The sequence below is a fragment of the Acipenser ruthenus genome, chromosome 36 (genome assembly GCF_902713425.1).
Source record: "Acipenser ruthenus chromosome 36, fAciRut3.2 maternal haplotype, whole genome shotgun sequence".
NCBI lineage: Eukaryota > Metazoa > Chordata > Actinopteri > Acipenseriformes > Acipenseridae > Acipenser > Acipenser ruthenus.
In genome coordinates, this window is record NC_081224.1 from 3,571,670 (window position 1) to 3,585,889 (window position 14,220).

The following is a 14,220-nucleotide window of genomic DNA, read 5'->3' on the forward strand; positions in this document are numbered from 1 at the left end:
ACCCTGAGCAAGTCACTTAACCTCCTTGTGCTCCGTCTTTCAGGTGAGACGTAATTGTAAGTGACTCTGCAATTGATGCATAGTTCACACACCCTAGTCTCTGTAAGTCGCCTTGGATAAAAGCATCTGTTAAATAAACACATAATAATAATTTAAATCAAGGGAAGTAATGTTAAAACTTTATAATGCATTAGTAAGACCTCATCTAGAATATTGTGTTTGGTTCTGGGCACCTCGTTACAAAAAGGATATTGCTGCTCTAGAAAGAGTGCAAAGAAGAGCAACCAGAATTATCCCGGGTTTAAAAGGCATGTCATATGCAGACAGGCTAAAAGAATTAAATCTATTCAGTCTTGAACAAAGAAGACTACGCGGCGATCTGATTCAAACATTCAAAATCCTAAAAGGTATAGACAATGTCGACCCAGGGGACTCTTTTTTACCTGAGAAAAGAAACAAGGGCCAGGGGTCACAAATGGAGATTAGATAAAGGGGCATTCAGAACAGAAAATAGGAGGCATTTTTTTTACACAGAGAATTGTGAGGGTCTGGAACCAACTCCCCAGTAATGTTGTTGAAGCTGACACCCTGGGATCCTCCAAGAAGCTGCTTGATGAGATTCTGGGATCAATAAGCTACTAACAACCAAACGAGCAAGATGGGCTGAATGGCCTCCTCTCGTTTGTAAACTTTCTTATGTTCTTATGTATTAATTAGTGGCTAATGTTCACTCAATGCTTGTGTTTCACATGTTTTCTTGAATGATCGTATATTAAGTGTATGGTGCCAAAACTTTTGTCTGTGACTGTAAGACTCCCTTGCACAGCGGTTTGATCCCTTCCTGGTTTTACGATGAGTTTAATAAGACACACCTGAGCTTGTTACCTATACATTGGGGCTAATCAAGCACATATTAAACCTGGAATCGGTGAAACTGCTGTGCAATAGAAGTCTTATTATAGACTACTTATTATTATGTCAGCCTATGTCAAAAATGTGTTCTGTTTGGAACTTTTGATCACAGAACCATTTGTAGTTCAGAATGCTGTAATCCCTTTTTATAGAATCTAAATAATTACAGGAAAAGCCAGAAGGAATCAAAGGCCATTTTTAAAAATCTCCATCTAAAGCAAACATCATTTAGTGAGATTATGATACTAATTAATTTGATTACAATTGAATAATTGACTGGCTATGCAATTTAATTAAATTATTAGTACATTACATTATATATATATATATATATATATATATATATATATATATATATATATATATATATATATACCAAGTGATTCATAGAGCGCTTTATCAGGCTTTGTAGTAAATAAGTGGGTGAGCAAGACACAGGTCCAAGAAGACACAGAGAAAGACCATTCTGCAACATCATGCTTTACTTTTGAAAAAAAGATGCAAAAATCATAGTACAAAGTACAGAACTTGCTTATATATAAAACAGAAGCTCTTTTTTTTTTGGCTGTGGTCGGGGGGTGAATAACAATTCCATGATTATAAACAAGGCCCATGATGAGTAGCATTCCTGAAGGAGTGTGATCTATCTATCGTGTGCCAAACAATCACTTGTCGATCTTCTGCCCTGCGCGAAGGCTACCATTGGAAAACACACACAAATGCACGGAATAATGACCATTAAATATGCTTAGCATTTGAATGTCATTTCCCATCATCTCTTATTAGCTTCAATGTCTTTTTTACTGTCCCTTTTTGAATGATCAGGAGCCAGGAGTTTGAGCAGGGTTAGAAACTCACACTAGCCCTGCTGCTGCTGCTGCATCCAGTCCTGGGGTTCAGAACTCCCCTAGCTTTGGTACGTTACAGAACCCATATATAAATCTACTCTGACCTAAATGAATAAGTCACATCTGAGTCTGTCTGTAGGTTTACTTACAGTAATTGTTCATGCAGCGTAGGGGAGGAACACTTTATTTATCATCAGACTCCTGTCTCCTGATCATTTTATTGATATGCCTAACTGAAGGTAGTTCTGAATTTGCGAGCCAAGCCCTCCCATTCTTTCTTTCAGAGGAAACAAGTGTTAAAAGTTTCAGTTAAGCAGAGCTTTTAATTATGCTTTTAATCTTATTTCTCCAGACTATAACTCTTAAATCAGTAGTACAATTATAGGAGTGCAGTTATATTAACTATTGTTATGGAATCCTTTTTAGTGATTATCAATAAATGGTTGAGCTCCACTTATTGTGGACTGACACTGGTTAACCTGTAGGAGAATAGATCTCGAATGGTACTGGTCTTTATGGAAATACAAGAAGTATATTCCCAGTACCTATCAGGCAACAACAAATCGTCAATTCGTTCACGTTTTGGTTTCTTGAAGTTCGTAATACTGGAGTCTGGACCCTAACTGGCACACAACCCAGTTTAAAGAGGTTAAAGCATTCTGAAACGCTTCTACTCTTGTAAATGTTTACCACAGTAAATCTGCACAGTAATGTTATTTTTCTAATGCTTCTATGGTTATGCAGTGTACTATGAATTTACCAGTCTGTCATTTTTTAATATGCTGATCCATACCTCTCTGGGCTTCACAATCCTTACCTACACTTAACCATAGCTCTCTTGGCTTTGCAATGCGTGTCTTTGCGTTACCATGCTTTTACTATGCTTAATTGCACTTTGCTCTCATTTTAATTAATGTGGTAAACTTTTAGAAGGGTGTACTCTGTAGACCCAGAGTTTTAGATTTATAAAACATATGCTTCATATTCGTTTAGTGTTATCGTGTGATCTTTTTAAAATGGAAATGTATCTTTTGTAAAATTAAAAAAAATGAATGGATAATGAAACAATACCAGCAAATAATAAGCGAAAAAAATTAAAAGAAAAACAGAAAAAAGGGGGGTGTCATTTAAAATGGGTTTATTAATTATTTCCAGATGACCATACCTGTGATATATTTATTTATTTACTTATATACAGTCAGAAGGCAGGCCACATTAGGTAGCACAAGGGACACTTTTTTCTCTGTGTTTATTTTATTTTTTAATAAACAAGAATATCATTCCTGCACAAAAAAATGTACAACCAAAAAAATTATAATAAACCAAAAATTTTCTTGATCGCGTTCATACCCAGCATAAATTAAAACAATCATACAAGCTAAATACATTGCTTCTTTTCTGTTGCATCCTTCAATAAATATCTCGCCTGTGCTTTGCAAGGCGTCCTCTATACAGTAGCATTGCACACAAAACAGGAGTTGCGGTTACTGGACACACAAACTGAAGTAGAGAAAGATATAAAAAAAGATGAATATAAAAAAAACAGGAACAGAAAGAAACACAAAAGGCAGTGGGAAGAGCTGAAACAGTGCAATAATGAATACATGAACTGGTGCCATTATTAGCTGTGAAAAAACAAATGAGGAGTTCCAAGGAGAAACCCTAGTATTGCAATGAAGAGCTAAGAGCAGCCAGCATTGCAGGACCCGAAACAGCGCTGTGCCACTCAGGCTGGAACCCGTATTCTCAATGGGTTTACTCCAGTCTTTAGGACCCGAAACAGCGCTGTGCCACTCAGGCTGGAACCCGTATTCTCAATGGGTTTACTCCAGTCTTTAGGACCCGAAACAGCGCTGTGCCACTCAGGCTGGAACCCGTATTCTCAATGGGTTTACTCCAGTCTTTAGGACCCGAAACAGCGCTGTGCCACTCAGGCTGGAACCCGTATTCTCAATGGGTTTACTCCAGTCTTTAGGACCCGAAACAGCGCTGTGCCACTCAGGCTGGAACCCGTATTCTCAATGGGTTTACTCCAGTCTTTAGGACCCGAAACAGCGCTGTGCCACTCAGGCTGGAACCCGTATTCTCAATGGGTTTACTCCAGTCTTTAGGACCCGAAACAGCGCTGTGCCACTCAGGCTGGAACCCGTATTCTCAATGGGTTTACTCCAGTCTTTAGGACCCGAAACAGCGCTGTGCCACTCAGGCTGGAACCCGTATTCTCAATGGGTTTACTCCAGTCTTTAGGACCCGAAACAGCGCTGTGCCACTCAGGCTGGAACCCGTATTCTCAAAGGGTTTACTCCAGTCTTTAACTCCTATTTCTATTTTTGAATACACCTTTTCATTTTACAAAACTGCGATATATTTCAAGTCCTCTTGCAGTGCTCAGCGTGTTTTGTTTTTCATTTTGTACATTAACATGATTTTTTTTCTCCTTTAAAAAAATTGGAGTTAATTCAAGAATGGAGTATAGTATTTTACTAACTGTTTTATCTTTATCTTTCAACATAGTGACATGTAGCGTATCCTGGTGCATTGTAACTGAATGGGGAATGTGAAAATCAATATAAAACTTATAAAAGATAACTAATACTAAATCATTGATGGTTTAAACATGCAACCTATAACCTAGGTTTACAGCCTTAGATGCCTCACAAGGGGACATGCTCTTAGGGATGGAAATAACTCATATTGCATAGCTGTTTCACCCATTCCAGGTTTTAATATGTGCTTGATTAGCCCCGGTGCATAGGTAACAAGCTCAGGTGTGTCGTAAGCTCCTAGTAAAACCATGAATGGATCTAACTGCTGTGCAATGGGAGTCTTATTTCCATCAATGAAGTTTCTTTTTTCACAATGACAACTCTCTTTGCTGCAGAATCGGACGGTCCACCGTGTGCTAACAAGCAGTCTGAAAAACGAATCCCAAAAATACAGACCTTTGCTGAATTCTGAGTGACGGTTTGCATGAATTATATGCTTGTGTAGCGTTTAACACGTCAGTTGAATACAGGATTGTGCACTGACAGGAGCACAGAGTAAAGTTTAGATACACACTAAGGGATTATGTAATAGTAGGTAGAATGTTCATGAAGTCAGATTGTTCCAAGGTAAGGAAAGTTAAGGGCCAGTGAAAGGGGAACTGAAGTTTGATGGTAAACTGGTCTGGTCCTCCTAGCTGATGCAGTGTTTTTAGATTTGCTTTGGATCTGGGTTACTGTTTCCATCGTCCCATCTTGGGGATTTTTAAAACACATTCTCTCCACGTACAACACGCTGCCTGCAGTGGATACAAGATGTACATCACAAAGAAATACAACTTCAAAAAGGGTTGCTTTTTTCTTACATGCGCTGCACCAGAGTGTTGCAGGGAGGACGGATTCATCGTTACACTCTGGTGTCCCAGCTGTTCCTAGAGTGACGACGGTAGAGGCTGCGGGGTGTTTAAACCTCAGTGTTTTTAATTGCAGAAGAACGTTTTGGCCAGCGCTGCCTTCAGTGTATTTCTTATGAGTTTTAAAGTGGAGGGCTGAAACAGAAAGCAATACACAGAGTGAATCTAAAAGAAGAAAAACACATTAGGTTTGGGTCTGTAAGGGTTACAAATATCTTAGTTTTAGTTTTAAACTATGAGCGCCATTGTACAAAACAGTAAAAAGAGTTTTCCGGTATCTACATCCTTCAAGAAGCTATACAGCAGACAATGCAGAAAAGACAATGGGGTGGAAATGGGTTTACTCCTCTGCTTCTCTCCAGCTCCCCCTCCCTTCCCAAGAAGACGCTCGCTCAGAACACACTTTACAACTTCATTTCCATTTCATACAAACAACTGCAAAGAAAATCATAAACATGAAATCATTTCAGAAATATACAGATATTCTGTGATTCGTTTTCTTAGCGATGATTTCCATCATTGAGAGATATATATTCTTTTCCATTTGACTGTAATACTTTTTTCTTATTATTATTACTATTATTCCAGGAGATCAGGTGAGAGAAGAACAACTCATCAACCAAAAAAAAACAAAAAACACAAGAATTGGAAGAATCAAAAAAGTCCTCCTGATTGGAAACACATGAATATATATATGTGTATAACACAATCCGTTTCCGTTTGCTTTTTTTCCCCATAAATAGGTCCAACAGTATAAAAATATTCTGACCACTGCCTTACAGTTCACAATTATAAAGAACAGCCAGCAGCTGACTGCCTTTGCAGATTCACTCAGGAGCCTGGCCACACAAAGCTCATGCTTTACCAGAGCCGTTCACCCACAGGCCTGAGACTCCATGCCCTCGCAATGACTAGGATTGCCTTCCCTCGTCTCCTTTCTGCTAACACAGACGTCCCACCGACAAGTCATTGAAAAAACAGCAACGCAACACAAACTCCCCAGTGTCTTTTAAGACTGTACAATACATTCAATAAAGGTCACACATATATATATATGAAAACGCTAGGACCTTGGAAAATAATAAAAAAAAACCATTATGTAGCGTCCTCCACCACAGAGAGATGAATGAACCAAGATCAGAGCTCAGGGTGTGAGGGTATAGAGAGAACATCATTCATTAGTATTTTACAGATCACTTCTTTCATTTGCAAACTTCAAGGCAGTATATGAAAGCAGGTAACAGCAATGGTTCTGGGTACCAGTAGAGCATCAGTACTGGCTCTGAGAGCCCCTACAGCATGCTGCCGCCTATGTTGGGGGGTCTTTGAGGGTCAGGAACCCCCGCTCACATTAGACAGACAGCAGGCTCCTTCAGGTCCTGGGGTCCAACCACTAGCAGTGACGACTCTTCCATTCTGATTCTTCTGTGAGTGGACCAGTCAACTCCCAGACACTGACCTCCACACTCTCCATTACCTTCAGCCACATTGTATTCCCAGGCAGTGCGTTGAGGGGACAGTCTGCTTCTGCCTCCGTCATATGAAAACTAGCCCTGGCTGGCTGGCTGGCTGGCTTACTAGAATGATATTCTGTATGCGGGTAAACAGGACGTTTTCTACGACCTTCGTTCCCAATCACATGTGGGCTCCATCCATAAAGGATTTAAGGATCTCCGCAAAATCTAAATGGCAGGTACCAGAGAAACCTGCTAGTTCAGCATTCAGTGTTTTGGGGGAAGACGCCTATAATAATAATAATAATAATGATAATGATAATAATAATAATAATAATAATGCGTTAGTCACACATTCACGCAGAATCTGGTATGAACTTTTACTCCACTATCTTCCAACAGCAGTTTCTTGCAGTATCTGATTTCCATGATGCTTCAGTCACAGCGTTCGCGTTCAGTGTGAGTTTAACATTGGACAAGCCAGACACCAAGAGAAACAGCCAGAGCATATCTAAAGCTAGTTTTGACAGAGTATCCCGATCAAAGAGTGTTGATCATTTTTATTATTACCATCATCTCATCATTATCTTTATCTTCGCTCTTGGTCTCGTTCTGGGTGCTGTTCTTATTTGGGGGTGCCTGGTTTCTTGGGGGTCCCGGGGCGCTTGCTCTGCCAGAGGTGCCCCTGTATAGTGACAGCGTCGACACTCATGGACATGGTTTTGGAGGGGATGGGGGTGAACTGCTTGCGGTCTGAGCTGTACTTGAAGATGCCCTCCACCATGCCCAGGCTGATGACCCGCGGCCCAATGCCCGCTACCCGCTGCATTTCCTCCGTCTCGGGGTTCATGGAGTAGACGGCGCGGAACTGGCAGCTTGCGTCGCGGAACAGGATCAGGAAGTGGTTCGCCTTGCTCTTCTCCATCTCCTGAGACAACAACAACAACAGAGAGTGAGAGATGAACGGGCAGCGCCGCATTACACAACGCAAAGCAGCTGCCGCATTACACAACGCAAAACAGCTGCCGTATTACACAACGCAAAGCAGCTGTCCTGAGAGGCGGGCATCTATCTGTAATGCTGCGGCTGGTTGTTTGTTGGACATCCTCACATTTCTGTGACTGGGCAAAAACCCTTCTAGGTGATACTGAAAAGCAATAGCAATGCCTACAGAAACACACTGTGCCCGTGCCCCCTCACCTCCAGGATCTTGTTTTTCTGGGCCTCGTTCACCCTGCCTGCCAGGCAGCAGCGAGACAGGGCGTTGTGGATGATGAACTTGTTGGACTTCAAGCTCGGCTCCTTGTACAGCTTGGGACCTGAGAACCAAAAAGGACACAGAGCCTTTACACACTGACAGACAAAAATAACCTAGAACCTTGAAACAAACACTCAAGAGTGGCAGGACCTTTTTAAGTTTTCTACAGTAAAAACATTGCAAAGAGTCTGTCTTTCTCCCTCTCTCTCTCTCTCTCTCTCTCTCTCTCTCTCTCTCTCTGTGTGTCTGTACCAGTGTATTCTGGGATGGAGGCTGGTGATGATGCGGTCGAGGTGTTCTCCCAGTCCTCTCCGTTCTGATTGGACAGCAGGCGGCTCGGCGACTTCAGCCCAGAGGGGGACTGCGCCCTGTGCGACAGACAGCAAGCAAGAGAAAGAGAAACAGATCAGAAGAGTCTCTTTACAGTAACCCAGCCGTAAAACAACAGTTTATCACCACTAATAATAATAATAATAATAATAATAATAATAATAATAATAATAATAATAATAATAATAAAAAATAAAACTAATAAATAATAATCCTCATCATCACAATGCAAATAACTAACAATAACAATAACAATAGCAATGCTATAGCGCAGTGCCTTACCTGGGTGACTTCTTGCCTGTGTCACTGGCCATAGTGGAGAGCGAAAGGGTGGAGTGGGAGTAGACTTTACTCAGCCTGGAGCCTGTGTACACAACAGAGACACAACAACACAGGTCAGTCCAGGGCAGTCCCTTACAGAAACTCAAGGGGACACAGGGCAAACCCTTACAGAAACTCAAGGGGACACAGGTCAGTCCAGGGCAGTCCCCCATCCCAATTCCTGTTTTGTTTCCTGAGTTATAAAATCAGAATTTGTAAATAAGAAGGTAAGAACATGAGAACATTTACGAGCGAGAGGAGAACGGGAGGGAGGTGGCCGTTCAGACCGTCAGCGCTCATCCGATGATGTTTTTTAAACTGTAAAAAATATAAACCTACTACAAAACATCACTGATATGGAGTCACTTTAAGAACTGACTCGACAACATTCTGCTCTGAAGCAGCTACTAGGAACCGGAGGAGCACCGACAGAGTCGAACAGCCTCCTCTCGTTCATATCGTTCTTACGCTCTTAGCTTGAATAAACCCACTCAGAGCTAATGCTGCTAATACCAACAGGAGGCACAACTGCATATTACAGTCTTAGTTAGAGCTCCTTTAAAAGGGGGGGCAGTGATAACAAGAGATAAGAAATGGGGCTTTAAAGCCTTGGTTAGCAGTCATGTGAGACTCAGAGAGATGGCTTAGTGACAGTGACAGTGCAACCCTTATACAGGTTTCCCACGGTATTTTCTGCATGGTAGTTTTGTACTGTTACCATGCTTTTCCCATGGTAATAACATGTGTACACCACAGTTTACCTTGGTTTGCCATGTTTATAAACCCCTTCAAGTCCACAAGGAACTGAGCGCTTGTTCAAACGGTTTCTTCTTAAATTACATTTGAGAGTGACTCGAGTATCACAAGGCGGAAACTGACCATTTGGATGACCAGATTCAACCTGTCATTAAATTTGAAACCCTCTTTCGTGCACCTCATTGCAAAAATACATTTTGTGGGACACAAGTCCCTTGTACCTTAAAGGGTTCATTTGCTTTACCACACCTCGCTATTCTTTACAATGCTTGCCTATGCTTCACCATGCTTTCACTGTGCTTTATTGCACTTTGCTGTGCTTGGACTGTAGAAAGTTGTATACGGGGTAATTGGAGCCACAGAGCTGGCATGCATGAAGAGCGTTACCCAGGTATCCCTTGACGGGGCTTCGCGAGAGCACAGAATCGTCCCTGAACACGGTCTTGGGCCGTTGCTTCTTGACCCCGCGCACGGTGGTGGGTTTCTGCCTCAGAACCTTGTCCAGGTCCTCCATGATCTTCAGCTGGTGCCTGCGCTCGTACTCCTGCCGGGTGAAGTCTCCCCTGCGCGCCCCCTTCTCCACGGGACGAGATGGCTGCTCTGGCTTCTCCTCCTTCACCTCCCCCACCTCTCCTGCCGGCCTGGGAAGCAGAGGGGAGAGGCGGGCAGGGGTTACACACACAAGGTTCCTAACACTAGCATCTATTTTGTTTCTATAACAGAGCATGGATAGTATATTCAATTTCCACAATGCATTAAGAAATGGCATTTGAAAGCCTTGAAGTCCTGGGTTTCAGGAACTCCCCTAGGGCAGGCGTACTGTTGAAGTGAGCAGGTGAGGTGAATGTGTTCTGAGCTTGCTCCGCACACTCACTTGGAGTCCAGCTCCTGCCACTGCTTGCGTCTCTTGACCTCCTCCGCTCTCTTCTGCTGTTTCTCCAGCAGAGCCGCTCTCCTCTGCGCCATCTCATCCTCCGGTCGAGCCTCGTCCTGCGCAAACACACACAAAAACAGTTTGCAGTTACACTCCTCCCTAAACAAACACACAACAGGATCCAAAGAGCATTCAACCAACGGCTAGCACTGTGCCATTCAATCACATGGGAAAACATAAATCATTTCACTGCTTTATAAAGGGCTACATTCTATCATTTTACTCCAAGTTAGTCGGTCTTCAGAGGAAGAAGAGAAGACTGCTACACTCTGTAGCTCTGGAATGAGGAAGCTAAACCAATTCTGTACTGTGCTAGCTGTTATTTGAAGTTTAATAAGCATGTCACTGAACTTAACCTTTGTTGTATTTGAGCAAATACCTGCAGTTAACAGTATTTGTTTTTAGTAGTTCCTGTTTTTTACATTGAGACAACATGATTAAGCTGCTTGAGCTGCTGGTTTCTGAAAAGCACGATTTTAATTTAGGTGCTCCTGGTTAAAAGTTGTTTCCGATTTGTTTTAGAATTTTCATTGGTGCTAATGATGAACTGGAATAAATAGCTGTGAGAATCTAGTCCAAAGTGCCGTTAGCACCGTTTCAAACTGTTCTGCAAGCAAGTCAGAACATGAACCCCGCACTGCACATCCTGCACAGGTTGAAATACAGGACTGGCCCTACTGGGGACTGAGCTGAAAACAACCCACAGACATGATCTTGCTGGTCCACAAACCACAGAATCAAACTGTTAGAAATTTAGCATGCAGTAATCACCATTTAAACATGTTAAATCCATCACTGAAATACATGAAGTTGAACTCCTTGATAATTGTAACATCCGATTTCCAAAAGGGTTCTTGATAATAATCACATTATTCATGAGCTGTGACAGTTCTCCTCTTAAGCAATACTGGTTTGAAGTTTAATCTTTTCACAGCTGCTGCAGGTTGCTGTGAAGCCTATATATTTCATGCCGGTGAATAAATATAAAATATTTGACAAATGTGACATCTATAAAATATACAGACATGCAGCCCAGGACAGCCCTAATTTCATACCCCCAGGCTGGGAAAACAAAAATTGTTATCAATCTAAAAACTAAACTAGGGCAAGAAATAAATAATTGACGGATGGATAATAATAAATAATTAATAAACAAGTGTATGGTTCTATATGATCTCGTGTGCACAGCCCTCTCTGCTCTCTCCCTCTCCCTCTCCCTCTCCCTCTCCCTCTCCCTCTCCCTCTGCCCTCTCTCTCCCTCTGCCCTCTCTCTCCCTCTGCCCTCCCCCTCCCTCTCCCTCTCCCTCTCCCTCTCCCTCTCCCTCTCCCTCTCCCTCTCTCTGAAAGCAGTCTGTGTGGTTAACAGAATCAAGTTTCTTTTGCCTTTTGCATCAGGCTGCTCATTGAAAACAAATACCAGCTTTATCAGTCACTGTTAAAACATTATTATGGTTGTTTTAGAAATATTTTATCAGCTAGGATGTTGGAAGCACCTGGTACGTTTTATATGCTGTGGAAGCGCAAAAAAATGAAACTCACTTAACCAGTATTTTAGATTTCAGTCCTACTACATCTCCCATATTGACATTACTGGGAGTGAATACAGGTTGCAGCAGTCCTCAGAAGAAACTATTATTAACTGCTCTGTTGATTGTGGGTATATGTTTATGCCTTGGACTCTGAAGAGCAGAGCACTAGACCAAGCACAAGCAGCAAATGTGAAATTCAATTCAAATAAAAATGCTGGGACTGACCTTGAAGAAGAAGCCCACCCCTCCTCTCTGTTCGTTGGTGGAGTCGCAGCCGTTCTCCTCCCCCTCCTCCTCTTCCTCGGGGGCTCTCAGAGAGGACAGCGCAATCTCGATCAGGCTCGACCGCTTCCCGTTGAGCGTGGGGGCCGGGGGCTGGGGGTCGCTCTCGAAGGAGCACTCTGAGGGGGCCCCTGAGCTGCTGCCCCCATCCTGCTCCTTCCTGCCCCAGGGTCTCGCATTGCCCTCCATCTCCAGGCTGAAGAGCTGGTCTTCACTGGAGCCGGTCTCGGAGGAGTCATCCTCCACCACGGGGGCTCTGCTGGCTCTCTCCCCTCCTATGTTGAAGGAGGAGGAGGTCTGAACTGTGCACTGGCTGGAGGAGAACTTGCGAAGGTGCGGGAGGGTGTCCACGTTATTGGGAGGGGTCATCACTCGTGTCAGAGGGGGGAACTTCAAATCCAGCGGTCGGGAGTGCTTGGGGCTCTTGGGAGGGGCGGACTGGGGTCTCTTGTAGGCTGGCTGGGGGGATTTGGGGGTCAAGGGGGTGGAGGAGGAGGAGGGGGGTTTCCTGGAAGGTGAGGGGGAAGGGGAGGAGGAAGACAGGTCCGTGGAGCGCTTCAGCTGGAAGTCGCGGGACAGCCTCTGGGAGGAGGACGGCAGGGGAGGGGTGGCGGCGGTGGGCTTGGGGCTGGCTGGGATGACCCAAGCCTTGGTGGCGGGCTTCTTGTGCATCAGCTGCTTCTGCTGATCGGAGAGCCGCTGCATGTCGCTCTGCAGGGAGCTCAGGGCTGCGTTCAGCTTGCTCACTGCCTTGTTGTACTCCCCCAGGTGGGCTTCGTCCTCCAGCTTCTCCTTCCCAATCTCCGGGGAGAAGGTGACTTGCTTTTCCGGGTGGGATTTGGGCTCCCAGGGTTTGGAGTCTGGGGTCTCCACGGTCCCCAGAGGGCTGGGGGTGTCCAGCTCTTCCTCGTCCTCGATCCGGGACAGCCTCTCCTCCAGGGACAGCTTGGGCGTCTCTTCCTCTCCCTCCAGGTCGCTGCCTCCCCCACCTCCCTCCCTCTTCAGCTGCAGAAAGGCGCTCTTGCCCAGCCTCTGCCTGTGCTTGGCGAAGATGGCCTCAATCCTCTTCTTCTGCGCCTCGATGGCCCTCCTCTTCTCCTCCAGCCTGGCCCCTAGCTGGGACATCTCTGTGTTCAGGGCGGGGCTCTTCCCCGGGCTCTCCTCACACTTCTGGGCACTGGTGACCATCTGCGGCTCTGCTGGGTCTTTAGGGGTCTCGCTGGTGGACAGCTTCTTCTTGCGCTCAGCGAAGCTGGTCATCCTGACCCCTGTGCTGGTGCTGGAATCCTGGTTGCTGTTGCTGCTGTCCGGCTGGGAGCTGAGGCCAGAGGGGCAGTCGTCCTTCCCATCTCTCACGTCCTGCTTCGGCTGCTGCTGCTGCTTGGGAAACTCCTCGTCCGAATCCAAACTATTGTCCCTCAGGACGGAATCGTCGTCCCGGGAGATCCTTGATCCCTCGGAGGTCCTCCGCTGGCGCCAGCCCCGCTCTGAGGGAAACCCTAACCCAGCCGCCGCCACCTCCCCAGGAACTCGATGCATCATCCCCGAGCGGGAGGGAGCGGAGCAGCTCATCCTGGACGGGCTCCCGTCAAGCCGGCCCCTCGAATCCTCCAGGATGTAGGGGGAATGCAGGTAGAACTCGTCCGGTGCACCTTCCGGGTGCAGCCTGGGCTCCAGTGTTCCTTCGTTGTGGATGATCTGCATGGCCTCCTCAATGGTAGGCAGGTCATCCGGCAGCCCATTCTCCAGCCCTTCCCGCTCCGCCTTCATTTTGCCCAAGGTCGCGGGCGTCTGGGTGCTCCAGGTTGCCCTCTGAGGCCCCAGGGGTCCGTTCTTGCCGGCTGGGTGCTTCCTAAGGAAGCCGTCCACATCATCGGGAGGGGTGTAGGTGGCGTGGGTGACGGTCTGGGGCGCTTGGAAGACACTGGGGTTCAGGCTGTCAGAGCTGACCGAGCGGACCAGGCTGCTGCTGCTCAGGACAGGGTTCCCCATCACGACCTCCACGTCGCTGTCCAGACCGAACGGGATGCTGAAGGACACCTCCTGGGACAAAGGTCTGTGGGGAGGAGGGGGTGGGGGAAGAGAAGGGAGGGGTAGTGGGCTACCATCAGCTTGGTCTGTACTGGATATTGTAACGGGTTGGCATAAAACACCTTCAATACTAAATTTAAGTAAATGGCGTCTAAGGCAAAACTGTTC

At 45.2% G+C, this 14,220-nt stretch overlaps 1 protein-coding gene across 3 annotated transcripts in view; it reads right to left on the reverse strand.

Annotated features, from left to right (window-relative positions):
- Positions 1–2,881: 2,881 nt before the first annotated feature.
- Positions 2,882–14,220, reverse strand: part of LOC117965600 (calmodulin-regulated spectrin-associated protein 3-like) — an 87,967-nt gene continuing 76,628 nt past the window's right edge. For all 3 annotated transcript variants that reach the window (XM_059008307.1, XM_059008308.1, XM_059008309.1), the window contains 7 exons: positions 11,965–14,077; positions 10,151–10,266; positions 9,664–9,917; positions 8,482–8,563; positions 8,122–8,237; positions 7,812–7,930; positions 2,882–7,539 (listed from right to left, as the gene is read on the reverse strand). In XM_059008307.1, coding sequence (XP_058864290.1) covers positions 7,237–7,539; positions 7,812–7,930; positions 8,122–8,237; positions 8,482–8,563; positions 9,664–9,917; positions 10,151–10,266; positions 11,965–14,077 — 3,103 coding nt within the window. In that variant the 3' untranslated portion in view covers positions 2,882–7,236. The remainder of the gene's footprint in view (positions 7,540–7,811; positions 7,931–8,121; positions 8,238–8,481; positions 8,564–9,663; positions 9,918–10,150; positions 10,267–11,964; positions 14,078–14,220) is intronic.